The 19,509-nt window shown below is 34.1% G+C and overlaps 1 protein-coding gene across 3 annotated transcripts in view; it reads left to right on the plus strand.

The window, feature by feature from the left end:
* Nucleotides 1-19,509, plus strand: part of LOC145693255 (uncharacterized) — a 213,292-nt gene that overhangs the window by 153,695 nt on the left and 40,088 nt on the right. For all 3 annotated transcript variants that reach the window (XM_081769088.1, XM_081769089.1, XM_081769090.1), the window contains exons 2-3: nt 8,834-9,007; nt 18,880-19,017. In XM_081769088.1, coding sequence (XP_081625214.1) covers nt 8,834-9,007; nt 18,880-19,017 — 312 coding nt within the window. The remainder of the gene's footprint in view (nt 1-8,833; nt 9,008-18,879; nt 19,018-19,509) is intronic.

The raw sequence follows: 19,509 nt of genomic DNA on the forward strand, positions 1-19,509 counted from the left end.
ACTTATTGAATGAGTTGCCATGAAAGTAACTTTAGCTATAATATAACAGAAAATTCACCTAATTTCTGTGTTTGATGCAGCTTCCTTCATCCCAGTTGTCAGTGCTTTTCACTTAATATTTTTCATCCCGTCTTTCCAAAATTTTCTCTTCAATCTTTTTTTTTTTTTTTTTTTTAAACATCTCAATTTTTAATTCATATTCTGATATAACATCTTATTTTTAATCGTAACCAAATGCACCTACATTTTCTTCCTCCCCAAACGAAATGCAATCTTGCAAGTCCAAGTTAGAGAAAAATTTCTATCCTTTTTGTTGGATAAAGTGATAAAATGAGGATTTGGATATTCAGGCCTACTTGATGAAAGAAATGAATTAATGATCATGATCCCTTACTACAACACCAACAAAATAGGTCTCAAACGAAAATTGCTTTTGTTTGAAAAAAAAACTAAGTTTTTTCACATAGCTTTTTTTAGTCCTATAACTGTGTGTTTTGTTACATATTATCACATAGCCTTGCTCAGTATATTATGGTGTTTTAGCTTTTTCAGCTTAGAAATTTCGGACTTTTTAAAATAATTTTAATGAAATAATACGCTCTACTTTCCCCCATTGTAACAAGAAATAAGTTTATTACTGTAACTTGAAAGAAAATTCAAGAATGAGAAAAATCTGTTCTTCGATAGAAGGAAAATTTGGTTAGACTGGATTTGGGTTTAGCGCATCTTTCAGCAGCCAGGTAAGGCTGTAGTCGAGTTTTAGGGAGTATAGGCTATATACCCTTTGCTAAATCTTAGTCCTTACAGTATACCTTCTGTTTCAAGACCTATAGTTTTGTTTCATTTATATTTGTTTACTTATTTAATCGAGTCGTGGCTCAAGTGATAAAATTACTATATCACTTCTTTTCTATCGTATTCTTAGCTGTTCAATATATCGTTTTTGCGCAAAAATATTATTTCTCAGTCCTCTACGATCACAAAATAGATTAGAAAGATAGAATTGGAATTTAGAATTTTTTTCAACACAGTTTACACGAAACGTGGAGCTACAGCTTAACATGTAATCCGAACCACATAAGCTCTCCTCGGGAATTGAATACGGGGCTCCCGCCTCTAAGACGTATACACTAACCGTATAGCCACGAGGAGGATTACAAAGAGAGAGAGAGAGAGAGAGAGAGAGAGAGAAAGAAAGAAAAAGAGAAAAAGAAAAACATTAGGTGAATTCTTTCTCTGTGAACGTTTGAGTCGCTTCGATCAGTGAATATCAGTACAAAGCCTTGAACTGTGATATACGTATTTCCACCCGACTCCTCTCACCATTAATTTTCTTAATTCCTTCCGGCACATTGGCCGCGATCTTCTATTCACATGATACAACAGTAAAGAAAGAGCTTATCCTGTGAAAAATGAAGCTTCACCACCGTTAATCTAAAATCCTATTTAAAACTGCCGTTAATATCTTTAATTTTTCGTTCTAAGTTCTAGATTTAAGTTTGTAAGTTCTAATATAATATCTGAAGCTTACAATAATATTTCTCAACTGAAAACGAAATGTGAAATTTTATTCCAAAATCGAAATGATATCTGGTTTACAGGGGTGTAGCCACGGGGGGGCCCACCGGGGCCCGGCCCCCCCCAAATGAGTTCTTGGCCCCCCCCCAAATGACCAGCTTATAAAACATCGTCGTAAGATTACTTCGCTTCAGTCATTTAAAAGTAACAAAGTTTACATATAATTGATAATTTTCGGTAAAATAGTATGGAAAATACAATTTTACCATACCGATCGAAAAATAGTGTGGTATCCAGGGGCGTCGTTAAGGGGGGTAAGGGTGGAGATCCCCCCCCAAAAAGTTCTCAATTTCTTAACCAGTTGGCAAATTAAAATACCTAGTTGGCAATTTGAAGAATGCCGCTTTGTTCGTGCTGCAAATCATGATCAGTTCTTTTATAGACTTGGCATAAATTTTGTGTAGTTTCCTATCTTGAAATAAATTGATATACCGGTATTCGTTGAAAACTTCTTTACTTGTTGCAAGTGATCAGTGCCGGATTTACTTACAAGCTAAACAAGCTATAGCTTAGGCCCCCACTGTCTTGTAGGCCCCGGAAACCTGAAGAAAACTGGATATCCATTTCCAATGTATAAGAAAATCAATCAATAAAATACAATTTACATATACGTAGGACGTAGCAACAGTGCTTACTGTTGTGTAGGCTGCTATGATGTAAGTGATGGTGCCCCTTCTTCTAGGTTGCTTCCTAAAATATCATTAGTTTATCCATTTCTGTATACAGGGTGCCTACGTTCACTGGACACGTAAAGGGCCCCATTACCTTCAACAGCTTAGGGCCCCACTAAACCTAAATCCGACTCTGCAAGTGATCACACTTCACTTTTGTTCATTTGATATTCCTAAACATTTTGAAGAATCTTTAATGAAAAATCGGGAAATTGTACCACTGACAAAAGCTGAATAGAGGTGGCGTGCAAAATTAAAACAAAGACAGACAGAAAAAGCGTTTCGGTTGCAGGTAGAGCATTGGACGCAAAAGCATTTGATACAAGAGCGTATACAAGACAACACGCAGATTGTGGAGATTAATAAGACAATAATAAGAACTAATAGGCCTATTAATAAAATAAGAACAAGTCAGTGACTAGTTAGTATAAACTTTTTACTATGTATAGTATGTAAATTTGACAAATTTAGGAGTTTTTTCCTAATAGTAAAATATCAAAGGGAACTAGATTTTGATACCAGAGTGAATATATTATGTAACCGTGTCTGCTTTGTGTGTGAATAGACCTTTCCCTATGAACAAAAGTGATCATATTAATACGGAGGAAAACAATAGATTATTTCAGTTGTTTTGCAGTAAGACTCTATTTACAGGGCTTTTCGAGTAGAGAGAATTGAACAAAATGTGTTTTGGGAATGGTATCACATTAGATTTTTGGGAGTGTTGTTCGGTAGAGAGAAAAGCTACACTGGATGTCAAGCAGTGCCGTGCCTTGGGGTGGGGCGACCACCCCGGGTGCAGATGTAAAGGGGCACAAACTTCGGGAGAAAAATGCATGTGCGTACACATGTATAAAATGCAAGGAAAAAAGTAATTAAAAGTGCTCAAACTCAAGAAAAAGCAGGGTTTAATTTTGAAAATTTTCTACCGCTTCGCGCCAAGCATGGTGGCGCTACGCGGCTGATCTGTCGATCTCACCCATATGTACGGCGGCACCGTCGTATACTCTCCCCGGGCGCTGACTTACCACGGCACGGCACTGGAGTCAAGTCATTTCGTCGCTTCCACTGTGAACCTAAGTCCAAGATTTCAAATGTCACATTTTGGGGTTCAAAACGTCTGCTGGGTGAAAAAATAGACCGGTGTGTGTTTCACTTCATTTTCATACAAATATGTTGCCTTTCCTACCTTATTTTTAATCCTGTAATTGCTTCTTTCGAAAGTAAAACAAAAATTGCAATTCTTTCTTTCTTAAGTCAAAGCATTACATATGTAAATCACAGGGCCGCAACTATGGGGGAGGAAGCGAGGCACGTGCCCCGGGTGCGTGGTTAGAGGGGTGCCTAAAAGGGAGGTTATATATTAGTATTTTTTCTGCCGGTATTTAATATATTTCATCAGAGTGCGAAATCATGAAATCGAAGTGGGACAAGACGAGGACTGAAGTTTAAAAAAAAAAAAAAAAAAAAAAAAAAAAAAAAAAAAAAAAAAAAAAAAAACTTTGCGCACTTTTATGCTTTAAAGTTTCGATATAGAAAGTTCACGTATTTAGGCATCCAGAAGTAGTAAATTATACAAAGTTAGGAATTATACTAGTATACCACTGATCACTAGTTCATCTAATAATTAAATATGAAATACACGTTGATTACATATGAATTACGGTAATTACTTTGGAAACTTCTGACATTTCAGTGTATTATCCCCCCAGCAAGGATTTAGTGAGGGAATTTTGTCAAAAAATATTCAGTGGGGGAATTCCCCTGTTCCTCAAGGATTTCGCACATTGTTTTTCACAATAAATTTCACTATTTCAATTCGATAATAAATAATGAATTTTTTGTAGAATCAAATCTCATATTATAATATGAATTATAGTGCATTTTCATCTTCTCTAACGACATACATTATTCATTTTGGTAGAAAATCATACTACAAAGACATTCTCTCAGGCTTTCTCCCACTTCTCTGCCAGAGCCTTTTTCCGCACCCTACCCAACAAGATCCGGCGTTTTAGCAAACGTCCTTAAAATATGAAGTACGTAGATGAGCTAAGGAGGTATTTGTGTGCAGGTTAGCCTGGTCTCTCACTGAACCCCTCAATTGAATGTTTATGAAAATTATATGTCCCTATATAATAAGCAGTAAATATAGCCTACCTTATTCTACGTTTTTTAATGCATTTCTACAACAGATTATAGCTTTAGAGGTTCTCGTGAGGATTGGGTGACGCGGATTATCTAACCTAGCCATAAGTTGTCAAATTAGCAGTTGTGCATCGTGCATGGTAATAATGATCCTGAGTTAAGGTGTAAAATTGCACTCCAAAGTGGAACAAGGGCTGTTCGTATTCGTACCTCAGACGAGGCATGGAATGGGACGAATATGAAAATAAGGTTGCTGTAATCGATTTCCACAGGGTTGGTACAAGTGAGACTAAGATTTTCAAAACACTTTTCATTTTTTAATAAGACTTGGCAATTTTTAAAATCAAGACTTGGCAATGTTAAGTTTCATCCGCCCCCCCCCCCAATCTTGTAATGCTCGCTACGCCGCTGATGGTATCTCTTTCTTATACCGATCGGAAAGTAGCATGGTATACTTTTTTTGTGACAGCAGATTACACAATTTACTGCGATTTATATTTGACAGTTTGATGACAAACGTTTTAACAAGGTACTATAAATACTACCATAAAACATTGGTACTAAATTAATTTGTAAGTACAGTACATTGTATTTTTATATGCTCTATCTCGTGTTTTATAAAACATATTTTTTATCATATGGAAAATTTGTTGAAAAACAAAGTTTTTATTCAATTTTTCAGTCTGGATTTCATTCGCTTTTAAAAAAACGCTACTTGGTGTAAAACAGGAAGTAAGATATAGCTGTTAATAAAATAAATGTTTGTTCAGTCACGAATAATAAATAAATATTTTTGTTAGGAAATCTTTAAGAAATTAAGTGCAATTTTAAAGAAAATCAATCTTATGTATAGGTTCTGTGTACAAAGGCTTAAACTGAAATAGTTACGCACAAAGGTATAACATTTGGTCCGGGACAGTAGTTCTGAGTTAAATATAATAAAAACCATCTGGAATATAATTCATGGAGAAAAAGTATAATAATAATAATAATAATAATAATAATAATAATCTTAAAAAGCGGTGCTTTGTTTTCCGGAAACAAACCAAAATTTTCCGGGTTTTTTCAGGCCTCAAAAACACCAGCTGCAACACATTTTTTTTGGCTTGGCCCCCCTTGAAAAACGACGAGCCCCCCCTACATTAACCTGCTGGCTACACCCCTGCTGGTTTAAGATACCGATACCTTTTTGTTGCCTGTAAGTTTGAATTCAGACAAATCGTGAAACCTATGTGACAAGATATAGAACGTACAGGGACTGGATTAGGTACTTGGGTAACCAAATTAGCAACATGAATGCTTAATTAACACTCCCCGCACACAAAAAAAAAGCTAGTTTGAAAACCAATCAAAATAGCCAGCCCCTGGCTGAACATAGGATTTACAATTAGTGAAGAATGTAAAGGTACTTTTTTTTTTTTTTTTTTTTTCACTCAGGAAAAGAAAAGTGGTACTGGAGTAAGAAAGTCACAAAAGAAACTTTTTCGAAGTAATTCGGCATTTTAGAAGAAAAACCTCTGCTTTTTAGGTCTTAAAGACCAATAATGTAGCAAAGTAATGTATCAAGATTCTTTTCTCATTATACAAATATATAAATGTAGGTTACCTAATCTGCTTATTCAATCTTTTTTTTTTTTTCTGTTTGTATTGTTTTTAACAATGTGCATGAGCATCTTAGAATATGAGCCCCTGGACACTTATCCAACACAGCTCTCTAGTCTTCAGATATTTGTATCTGTCATAACATTCAAGATTTTTCAGTGAGAATTGTATCTTCCATGTACAAGAAGGCTTGTTTGTCTCAGTGCTTGCATTAGTGGAACATGTTTCAATCAACTAATTTTAATGATGTATAATACTACATTTACATCAATTAGTCTCTTGAGTATATTTCGATGTATCATGAATTATTATGAAGTCTTGTTTCATACGTATTAATACACGCACGTGTTTCAAGAACAATGTCTAGGTCATTTCAAAGGGTTACTTTACCAAGCTATGAATCACTCTCAATCGTCATAAGAAATCAAGACCTTTATATGACACTAAATAGCCATAAAACAGTTTAAGGGAGTTATAAACTAAGAAACAGTTACGACTTCATATAGGAAACTTTTACAGTAGGTTCCTACAATTTATATTCTGAGACTATGTAAGATTATTATGCACAATAGTGTCCGAGAGCTTTCTTGGGACTTTCCAGTTTCCTCTCACATTCATTTCACCCAATTTCCCATATTCATTTACGTATGTCTTATCATTTGTTCCCTTTAGTCTCTAGGAATAATAATGACTTAGATTTTAATATTTCACAGCCACACACAAAAAAATTAAAGTTCTATGCAGTGTACCCCAGGGTACGAATTCGATATATTTTGTTACACAGAATCCAAATTCTGTGTATAGGTTTATTTGTATTTGTATTTCGAATATAGGTTTATTTGTATTTTTAGGTTACAAAATTTTATATTATTTATATGTAAGGAAAGTGTTAATATTGTATCAAATTGCCCCGGTATGTGGGGCAAGATACTTTCAACCTAATCATTAAAACGAAATATTCCTCGGCAACCACTGAGGAAACATATCATTCGTTCGTTTTTACTAGAAATACCAATCTTTCTGTTGGTATAAAAAGCTGCGACTTGCGATAAATAGTACTTTCACCAAGTGATAAAAAACAAAAAGACAACTGTATTATCTTGCCTCATTTTCCCCTACCAAAATACATCGAATCCATACTCTGGAGTCCACTACAGATTTTTTTTTTTTTTTTTTAATGCCTGTCGTACATTTATTCTCCCTATGCATAAATCGCTAAAGTTTTACGCCAATAATAATAATAATAATAATAGACACTGTAGATTGTCTTGCAGTTTCGAAATTTGGATTCTGCGTAACAAAATACATCGAATTCATACCCTGGGGTCCGATTTACAGAACTTGTAATCTTTTTGTGTGGCTGTGTTAAGAGTTCCAGGGAAGCGAGTTAAGATGTAAACAATGTGAGAAAGGATAACTGTACAGGTTATTAGAAATAGCATTATTTACACTTGTTAAATAGAACTGTCCACCTGCCTTTAAAAGACCGTTGGCATGAAATACTCGAAAAGGTGACCAGTATGCACATTTGATTTTTTAATTTCTCTTATGAATAAAAACATTCTGTAAAGAGAGGTGGGTGGTTAGTATTTTTTTTAAATAACACTATATTATAATATTCTTTAACTATTATAAAAACATAGCCTGTCTTTTAAATGTTAGAAAAATATCTTTTCAAAAAAAAGTCAAAGTATAGGCTCCGTGGTACGTTTTCTCTCCCCTCCAAGGACGTATCTAAATTTTATGAAGTTATAAAAGTTAACCACACATAACTAATCTCCCCTTCCCCCCCCCCTCAATACGCATACATAATATATAGGGAGAGAGAAAAAAGAAAATTGTTTTAAAAATACAAATGTTCAACATACGTGCGATTTCGGGACTATAAACTTCAACGTTCCCACTTCGCTAAAGATTTAAATTTTTGGTTCTGCTACTGCTAATGATTTTTGCAACGTCATCTTGCTTCATCGCAATTCTATTAGTTAACCGTATTTCAATGCCAGTGCTGTTAAATTCAAAGAGAACAAATTCATTACATGAAAATTTGAAACATTATTTGATTAAATGGCTGTTCACTAATGCAGATTTGGTGCATAATTTCTAAACCAAACTAAACTACTTTTGTTGCATAAAATAGTTTACATTTGAATAGTATGCGGTGTAGACCATCGTTTGACAAATTTCATTTCACGCAGGATGTTCGATGACAAGTTAGTTATTAATATCTGAGATACACATATTAAAAAAAAAAGTTTGTGGTCCCGGAGTTAAAGAAATGACCCAGTAATTAACACACTTATCTTTTGATATGCATAGTCCGAAGTTTAATTTTCACTAAAGCCTATTTTTATTAGCCTACAAATTATAGACTTCCTTTGATTAAAGTTTCTTAGTACTGAGGTTATGAAACGGGACTGGGTTTCACGATGTACTTCAACGCGTCTTCTTCAGAAAATCCAGGGCTACACATACTCAAGCAGAAAGCAAGCAAGCAAGCAAACTAGCTAGCTACTACAGTACTTTCGAGCTATCTAGAGAAATATTGTGAAACATAATGTTGCTAATAAAGTTAAATGTTGCGTAACTATACGAAGAATGTTTCATCGGAATGAGTAGATACACATTCTTCCAATATGTACTATAACGCGTTCAGACGTAATTGTCCCAGTTTCGAGTAACTCATGAATTTTGAATATCATACAGTATTGTGATATACATTTATGTACTACATTGTATATGATGGTAATAAATGTTAATTCAGAAGGTGTATTGCATTTAATTTGTCAAGTGTTATACTGAATTTTAAGTATTTTCTTTCTTTTTCATTGTAGGCTCTAGACACCGGGCGAGAGATACATGCAATTAAGAAAGGGCTACTCTGGCAACAAAGGGACAGATTGTTTTCAAGATGGAAAGAGCGCTACTTTATTCTGACACGAGATTACCTCCATTGCTTCAAAAAGACATCGGGGAAGATCTCGGACATGGGCCAATTCATATTTAAAGTAAGTATCCATATTTTAGACGTTAAATGATTTTTCGTGGATAATAACAATAATAATAATAATTGGTACAGTGTGTTCGGGCTGAATTTGGCACTTGCTGATGAAAAGAGGACATAAACAGCATGTGCGTGCGTGCGTGCGTGTGTGTGTGTTTTCTGGGGTTGCCAAATTTCTTTATTTCCACTTTCGTCATTACATCTCATCAGTCTCCCTTAGCCTCGGTGTACATGCATAGACGTTAAACTACAAAAGAATATCTGAGCTAAAACGAAGTATATTGATATCACGAAAAGTAACTTAAAAGTAATAACAATAAAAAGACAAATTACTTTAAAAAATAAGTATCCACAACTGCCTCGAGGATGCACTGGAATCGCACATGTAGCACGCATAGTTTCCCGAGGAAGAGCCTAAAACTCCACCCGAATTATGTCGATCTAGGCTGTTACAGGTAATGCTGTTGGATATTTGCTTAATTACGCCCCACACATAATCATCAATAGTATTTCGACCATGGGAGACGGACTACAGGGTCGAACTGCTGAAGTCTTAAAAATTTTGACACTGGTGGTATGAGAGGAACCTGAATCTTCCTGCCACATGTAAGGACAGATTAAATATGACTGACTTTCGTAAGGGCAACACAATATTTGAGACAAATGGTATTAAATATCATTTGCGATACCATTAACATCGGTATATTTAATTTCAAGCAAAGTAAACTACAAACCAAGAGGAAAAATTTTTGCGTTGTGATCGCAAAGTTGCAAGGACACATTATTTAATCGGATCCGGAGTGTCTTCCAGCAGCCACTTCTCCACTCAAGGCTTGACCACGCTGTTCAGCAACTTCACATAGCCATTCAAATTGAGCCTCAGTCCCCGTTCAAAGACGTGCGGTGGTATCACATCACCTTCACTGAAAGCACATCCAAGCATTATTAGATTTTGAGGAAATTTCGGCATGACACGGGGAACGTCCCATGGATTGTATGCAAGTCATCTGTTGTTGGGAGGGGGGATAGTTTTCCTGGTCCTGATAAGTGCTTCTTTGCCTTGATCAACACACAGGCAGCTTCGTGGTCGACGGCACTACACCCATTTTCCGCGCTCGAGTTCATATTCTCTTGCCTGCGTCTCCAATCACTTTCTCCTCCAATTGTTGGATAAATTTTGTGTTCTGCTACAATCGGAACTTATTGCTTTCACGCAGTATTGAGTAGCCATCTTGGTTGCAGAATTTAGATATGTCATGAATCATGATGCAGGTAACTCTTTCCTAATATTCCGTGACCTCACGTCCATTGCAGTTCCCTTTCACAATACGAATGTATATGTATCTTAACCAGAGTAAAATTATATTTAGAATCTTAAATGTATCCTGACACCACGTATTTGTATTCAACGTACAAAATGCTAACTTTAGCCCAAACACCCTGTATATAGCAAGATGTTACGGCGTCCAAGGTAGTGTTGTTTTTGGTGCCCAATTTACCTTTCATTTGTGGTGCATCAATGAAAACACTTTTGAAGACACGCTTATGAATAAATTGTTCATTGATAGAAATAATTAAGCCATCTACATAGTTAAAACGTAAACTCTTTAGCTTTACGGAGGGCTGTGTCTGTCAGCCATTTTTAATTTTTGATTGTGTGCATGGTCAATACACCGCTCATATTGCAGTTATTTCCGGCTCTCTAGACTGGATTTGTTACTCTTTAATTCGAAGAGTGCCTCAAATCCTTGAGTATGATCAACACCCAAAATTGAAACACCCGCGAACAAGAAGCTATACCATAAACGATATAAAATTGTATTAAGTTTTCAGGAGCTTCCTGACCATCTGGTAATGAGCACATGAACTACGAGGGTTGATCAGAAAGAAGGTTCTAGCAGTGAAAAGTTATATATTTCATACAACCAATACAGCCAATATATAGTACATACATTAGGTTATTTTTCGACATAGTCACCATATCTGTTGAGGAACTTATCGCATCGTGGGATGAGTTTGAAGATTCCCTCCTGGTAAAAATCCTATCTTCGCATGTTCAACCACGTTGTCACGAAATTTTTCACCTCTTGTCTGAAGCGAAGCGACGGTCTCCTAGATGCTCCAAGTGCGGGAACAGGTGAAAGTCGCTTGGAGCGAGGTCCTCGTGTTGTTTTTAAATTAGCTCCTCCACGCAAGCTGTTTAAATCTGTTGATACCATGCTGGGTCGGTCACTCTGCTCCTCGTGGGTGACGTTCTCTACCAGTCGCAAATATTCCAGATTGACCTTACTTACAGCTCTGTTGAATAAATATTACACATATGTTATTAGGTATCTCGAGAACATAGTTAGTTCATAAGAAAGTGTACAGAAATAATTCAAGATTACGGTAGTCTACAACTTTAATAATATAAAATATCCTAATGTGTAGCTGAAATCCATAAAAGTTAAATAAATGACATGAGTTATTTAATAAAATATTACATATATTAATTTTGTTAAGAAGTGAAAGTAGAATGGCATCCTTGGCAGCTGCAGCGCCAGGTTTTTTTTTTCCCCTGGATGGACCTTGAAATAGTTCGCTGAGCCATGAAATAATCAATATTGATTCTGCAATAAATGCACCATGCATAAAACATCATAAAACAGGTAATATATGATACATGTAATCATGAAATACAGAGTTTCCACTTCTGCTAAATTAACATTTAACCATTGTAAACATAAATTATGATCTTTTGAGAATTAAGATTTGAGGTATATTATAATTATAAATGTAAAATTGAGAAAGCTATGCAGTTGAGATATAAAGGTGAAGGAGAGTCATAGAAGGGGATGCTCTAATGGTATCCTTGACAAAAGACTAAAAGTACCATGTGCAGTTACTTTTGATTAAAAAGTTTGGGTTTGAGGAACTCCAGAACAGATTTTGCTCTCGGGATGAAGAGAAGGTGGTCAGGATGAAGGATGTCGTAGCGAGAAAATAATATACAGGAAGACTTGTAACTTTCTCCCTGATTGAAACTCATATTAGCGGTCTTGTTTCTCCCAACGGTTGAAATTTCAGTTAGTGATAACGATAAATTAGTTCAAATAAAAATGTATCTAATCCATCTTAATTTAAATTATGAAGGTTTATTGATTGTGTGTGAAACAGCTATAAATTAGTTCCAAGAGTGAAGTGGCTTCAAATGTATCGTAACATGCTATTACATTATAGTTGTTTCAATGCAGTGAAATATTCTTAAATAATTACATTATATTTAACTTGGTAAGGGTGAACCTTAGCTCATCCGTGGTGTCCCTCCTGATCCTTAGTAATAGAGTTCGCGTGCCTTTTAGTATAGATAGCAATATATTAGTGAGAAAAATGGTCTTTACTAGCCTAATAAATGACAGAGTAAATGAAAATGACCAAACATAAAGAAAACTACACTTTTATTACCTACATGCTAGCCCACGATTAGCTGGAAACTTCGCCTCCACACCACCGCATTTACTTGTCATATGGTTTCGCACTTTATATTTCAGCCTTTCCTTACGTTCTTCGCATGGCAAGAAATGACATTTTTTGTGAAAAATTTAAACCCTTTTTCCCCTTAGAATACGCATTTTCCATGTCAGTCCAAGTGGTGTGTTCAAAAATTAATTTCAAATAGTTCACCCGTATTCCCGTAATGAGACTGAAACCTTGAAGACATTTTTCCCCTATTTTGAGGGAAAATAATTAGAAATTGTTGAAAACAGGATTTCCGGAAACGTTATGGCATATGCCTATTTCTTTTGAATAAAGAGTTCGTATACCAAGTTCTATATCCCTAACATATCTCTAATTTTAAGGGATTTTGAGATATGCTCATCTTATTGTAACAGTTGCATCCACTCATTTTTTTCATTAAAAAATGTTTAAACACTTATTTGTTTTCAGCGAAAAGTCTGAATACCAAATTTCATATCTCTAACCTTAAGGATTTGAGATATGCCCATCATATTACAAAAATTGTAACTCCACCCTTTTTCTTCCCTTCTAGGGGAAATATCAAATAACGATGAAACATGGATCTAAACATCTTAAATGGAAAGTTCATGTAGTAAATTTCATGTTCCTATCCTTCAGAGATTCGGAGAGACGGACATTTTTACTATAATAATTTCCACTTCTATTCCCCCCTCTCCTCTCTTCCTTGTCAAATTAAAAAAAAAAGTTAGTGATACCTTTCGTCATAAATCCTATGCACTGTCAAAATTTTAAGTTTCTAACTTAAGCAGTTTGGTCTGGGCGCTGATCGGTCACTCATTCAATTCTTTTAAAGAAAGAGCGTATGTCAAAATATTTCAGCAGGGGTGAAACAGGGAGTAAAAAGGGGGAAGGCGAGAAGAACTGGTATGTAGGTAGTAAGAACTTTATATAATAAGAAAGTGTCATAAATCTTCGGGGAAGAAATAACTATCCCGGTAGATAGAAATTGAAGGGGTCTTTCCCATACCTTTTCCAAATTTATCCGTAATTTGCCACTAAAATTTTACATAGCTTGTGCTTGTTTGTTGCTAGTTAATGGCTTGCTGCTGCTGCTTCTTCTTTTCCTGAATGTTCTCCCTGAAGGTACGTTCATGCCATTTTACGATAAGTGTGACCACTAATTCAGCGAAGGAGGAATTGGAAATCCGATTATTCTTTCCTGTAGTCCTAAAAAGTTGCATGAAGAATTATAAATTATGGAGCTGGAACTAGGAGAGGTTTTAAAGCGTAGAATACCATGTAAAATATGCAACAACTGACTAATTACGGTCACATTAGACAGATACTCACGTGCACACTTAAATTAATATTCTGATTATAGAAGACACTATAGCGTCAAGTAGTCACATCCTTGGCAGAAGGCTACTTGTACTAACTACCCTCCTTACTTCAGTAATTAATTAAATCAAGTTTTATGAGGACTTTCTTCCTGATAAAAACTTAAGTAATTAAGCGAAAATGAAAGTGTGACATTCTTAATATATTTCACAAACATATGTGCTGCAATTCAAGGTAAAATGAGAAAGTTGTTTCAATATTACAAATATAATAAATTTTACCAAGGTGGTCTAGTAATGATTAAATACAAATTTTAAGATATAAAATCATTTATTTTTGTAATAATGATTTTACAACAGTTGTTTCTTTTCGTGAACTATATTTCACAAAAATATAATATTCGAAAACTATTATTCATTACCCTATCAAGAATGTCTACTTCAATAATAGGAATATTTTGTGGCTCTTGTAACTAAATAAATGTGTAATATGAAGGTATACTAATTGTCCTTGTGTACGTTCGTGATACTTCCTAATCATAGTTCACAATATATCATTCTATTCGTTACTTAATTTGTTTTTCCACGTACCTTATAACTCGTAGAGGAAAGAACCTTCCCCGCCAGTCTAATGGCTAATGCGCACGCCTTTACTGCACGGGGTTCCAGGTTCGATTCCGGTGAGAGCACCTTGAAAGTTAAAAGTATCACAGTGGTTTGGGTTTCTCCTTAAACTGTAGGTCCACGTCTCACATAGCCTTGCTGCTGAAAGGGGTGATAAACTATTTGGTTTTGTTTCAGCTTTATTACTTATGAACGAATCATGTCATGTATTCTTTCAGTTAAATTTATGAAATTGTATATTTCGCGATCAATCTAATTTATTGTTTATTTCGTCGAGTTCATAAACTGTTCGTAAATAATGTTAATTGTCAATTTTGTTTATTTTTTTTTTATTGTAATGTTATACCATGATGTTTGAATAACTGGTATTGGTTACAAATATTGAGGAAGAAGTTGGTGTGCCAAACGGCATACAAATATGGAACTTCTTTTTAGAAGCGCTTCAAAAGTTGTTAAAGTATAGAATTTACGAAATGTACTGATGTTTCATGAGCATATGGCAGGGGGAGGGGGGGGGGGGTTAATCTAAGGATCGAAATTTTCCAAGAAGTATTTTAGAACTTTTTTTAAATAAATAAATAAATAAATAAATAAATATTTTACATGTACAATAAACCATACTATTTACTTCTTTTTGTTATTAATGACTAGTAAATTATAGAGAAAAAACCGAAAAATATCAGTTAACGATTTTCGTAGACATAAGTAGTGCATTCGACAACTTCTTATAGTGGCCACCTCTATTTAATCAGTTAAAGTAAGTTGAAACAAACAATATTATGTATGAATTGATGAAAAGTTACAGCACAAAAAGAAAATTATGTTGCAGTTATCAGATCAGCGCATGATAACTAAAAGCACAAAACGATGTCCACAGGATTTGATTTATATACTCACAATGTGGGATATAGTAATAACTATTTATTTTTAGAGTTAATAAAACACGTGAAGGAAACAGAACAGTCGGACATGCTGACAATACTGCAGTAATAATAAAAGGATCATCAAGATGGAAATTGATAATAAGGGGCATAAAATGTTAGAAGAATTAAATTAGTGCTGCAACAAAGAGATTAAAATTATCGGATATAAAAACAGTATATATATATAATATGATATTTGGTAAAAAAAAAAGGAAAGAAAAGAAAAAGAAAAAAAGAAAACAAATTCTTAAAATAAAGAACAGGAACATTGATAAAGTATAGAACTTAAAATACTTGGAATTATGGTTGGATGAAAATCTAAACTACCAAAACATAAGAGGTATTAGAAAAGGCAAAAAAGGTAGAAAACAAACTGTTATCCTTATCTAAAAGAAGATTATAACTTACCTGATAGAATTATAAAATTGTATAATAAAACAGTAATAATGCCAATAATACATTACTGTTCTGGAGTATGGGGACACACTTTTCTGAAACTGCAAATTAAATGAAACCCAAAGTTCAGAGAAATATACTAATAAGAACTATTAAAATTATCAGAATAATTCCGATAGAAAGCTTAAATATTTTAACATTGGGAGAGACTGCACATGTACTAGTTTTTAAAACTTCAATAAGATCATGGATAAAATTTAAAGAAATCAATAAAATTCTAGAGATCATAGTAGGAAATAACACAAAGTGAGGAAAAATCTAATAATAAATTGATAGAAAATATATGGAATAAGGAATGGATAAATACTTGAAAGGGATCTAAGCTAAAACCATATATACCCACATTAGGTACAAGCAAGAAAACAGGGCCCATGGAAAAAGAAACAATGGATTTTTTGTCAGGACACGGACGATTTAAACGCATTTAGAAAGATTATATATATATATATATATATATATATATATATATATATATATATATATAATATAATATAAAAAATATAAAATATGCCTGTGAGGAAACCCAAGACCCAGAACACATGGTATTGAACTGTGATAATTGTATTAAGAAAGAAGAAATAAAACAAAGAAACTACCTACGAGAAATGAACATAAATTATTTACTTTTCGCCAGACCAACTTTCGACAGATTTTGAAGTGTAGTAAAGCACATAATCGAAACATGGGAAAAACAGGATTAAGCTTTATAGTAAAACTTAGACTGACTAGTAATAAGTTAAGTAGAGCAACGAAACACACAATTAATAATTCTGATGTTAATTAAGAATTATTAGCAAATTTATATGGAGTTAGTGTGTGTTCAGTGAGATAGTGTTGTGTATATCAGTGTTCAGTGAGTAGTGAAAGTGTGGAGAAAGAAGCACAATGTGTAACTGAGCAAAAGCTGAAAAATCAAAGTGACATTGAACTTAATTCATAATTGTATTGATGAATTAAAAATTGTGAAAATAAATGACAATATTTGCAAATGAAAACAGGTGTAAACGTAAATGAAATAAAAATAAATGATGAGGTGTGGGGAAATCAAAGTTAAGAAACCATCAAAGGAAACAATAAAACATCAAAAAGGAGAGAAGCTAAGTTATAGAGAAACGACATATAAATGAGAAGAGATACCAGAGGAAAAACAAAGAAAAGACTGAATAATTAAGTAAAAAGTAAGACAAGAAGTAATAAAAGTAAGACCTAGACAGACTAAAGACAAACAAGACTAAACACATCATTTATTGCCTTTTGTTATGGGGTAGAGGGAGTTGTAATAAAAATTTAAGTACGTGAGATTAAGGTTTAAGGTAATATGCTAAAAAGAAAGTGCCTTGCCCCTAGCTGAAGGGGAATAAATCAAACGAGAGATATGTAAAAGAAGAAAAAGCAGTAGCGTCTGCTCTTTAAGTCCTGAAGATACAGGCAACAGCGGAGGGAAGTGGAGGCCTAAGAAAAGAAGAAAAAAAAAAACTGGGTAAGCTACGTGCAGCCATCTGAGTCATAATGTTTCTTGAGGATAATTCATATTAAAAGGTGCTTATTACAGTGCAGAAATTGGACCAGCTAGGATTTTTTTTAAAAAGTTCGTCATTCCTCTTACTTCTGCACTTACCTCCATCGAAATTCTATCTGTTCTCAAAGTTGAAACTAGAGTTGGGCATACTTTGCATACTACAATGTTATCGATGCCGTTAACACGTAACTTTAGGATAGACAAAAAGAAAGAAAAAAAAAACCTTCTCAGAAGGTTACCGTTGTCGGAAGTGTATTGAACCGCGAGGGGAATACATTGAATAAATTGGTATTGCTATTGATCTGCTTTTCTTTCATAGTGTAACTTACTTTTATTTCTTTCATAGTTGTAATTCTTCTTACGATTATTCCACTTCAGCATTCATTTACATTTTGTGTAACGAGTTATACATTCTTAATTCTAAACATTCTTACCGAGTGTGGTGGTAGTTTGTGACGATTTAAACAATACTGCTATGACGCCTACTCTACATTTTGCACTTTTCCATAATGTACTGTCAGTATATTCTCACATATTCACTGGTATCTTGTACTGTTCATACACAATAATAGAAACAGTAACCACTCCCCTCTTAAGCAGTCTTGTTAATGTCACAATATTGACTTTTGTAATGCTAAATAAATATACTGTACAATGCGAGACAAACGTTCCACCACAGCCTATTTCCATGTGGTCGGTCGCTGAACTGTAGTGATAAAGCACTTCAGGAGAGAGTTTGTGTATGAAGAATAATTTAGTATTTGGTGGTTGAATTTGGAGTGGCTTTTCAAGACTATACGTAGGGAAAGAATCATTCGCACTATTGCTCATTTATTATTTAAAATTACTGCAAAATATAGCTTATCAAACTCTGGAGAATATAACAACATAGGAAGTAATGACATAGTAGTAAGAATTTTGAAAGTTCTTTAGCTGTATGCTTACATAGCTAGTTTCTCCAATTTTAAATATTAGATAGAAATAGTTCTACAGATATTTGGAAACTATACGATGGGTAGCTATGTAAATAATACATTAACTATTCAGTCTAGAGATATGATACGTAACAATGGACCATAAAATTATTTTTATTTTCATTTTATTTATTTATTTTGTCTTGTGATTATCTCATTAAGATGTTTCCAACCAGATTGGGCACTAAAATACTGACAAGGGATTTGAACCACAGCTGCTAATAAACGCTCTATTTGTTGCGAGTTTTCGAAATTTTGCAACTGCCGACGTGTATTTCGAAAACCAACCACATAAAGATCCATGATATTCACATGTAAATGAACTCAGACATAGGCTACAAAAATCTCTCCTCTACGGTCTGGTGCCTAGCAGCAATAGAAAACTTAAAATTATCGAATACTTCAACGTCTAATAATGAACTGGGCTCGTCTCTTTTTGGTATATCAATATCTATCTTAAATGCTGAGGAAAAATAAAATGGTGTATTTTTTCTTTCTTTAATCGACCATATTATAAAGAAATTTTCTTTCACAAAAGCATTCTCTATTGTGAACACTCCCTAATGTTTAATATTTATTTTCAGATAAAGTTGGTAGACGTGGATAGAGTAGACTGGATCAACAAAAAACGGGATAGCACTGTTGTCTTAGAATTAGGTAGAGAAGGACGCGTATTACTCAGGGCAAGAGATGGATTAGAAGACTGGTTTGAGTTGCTAGAGGTAAGTTTACTTAGTTATTGACATTTTAAAATCACACAATAAAAATATCGATCTTTATCATGAATTTTCCTTCTTGATTACAGTGTGACGGCCGTATGTCGTAGTGTTGAATTTCTGTGTAACATTACTGTATCCGCAGTTTCTCAAACTCTAGTTCTTAATTTCTCTTCACTTCCCTAATTTAAAGTTTAACATACCCTTTTGATCTATGAAAATCTCCTTTCATTACAGCTGTTCTGCTAGACAAATGTGCTAGAACCTGCTTTTAGGCAAAAAGTCCACATTGTATATCTATATACATGCTTAATCTCAGAAATAGTACGACATTTCAAATTTTACAACTCCTTAATTTATAAATCCAAATGCATTAGGAAAATGTTATATATGATCAAAATTATTTCTTGCACAATTCAAAATTTCATGCTACCACTATTGTTATCTGATGGAATTTACCTTTTTAATAGATGTGGATAGCCTGAGCCAAATCTTTAC

The sequence above is a fragment of the Thermobia domestica genome, chromosome 8, assembly GCF_964235325.1.
Source record: "Thermobia domestica chromosome 8, izTheDome1.hap1.1, whole genome shotgun sequence".
In the NCBI taxonomy this organism is placed as follows: Eukaryota; Metazoa; Arthropoda; class Insecta; order Zygentoma; family Lepismatidae; genus Thermobia; species Thermobia domestica.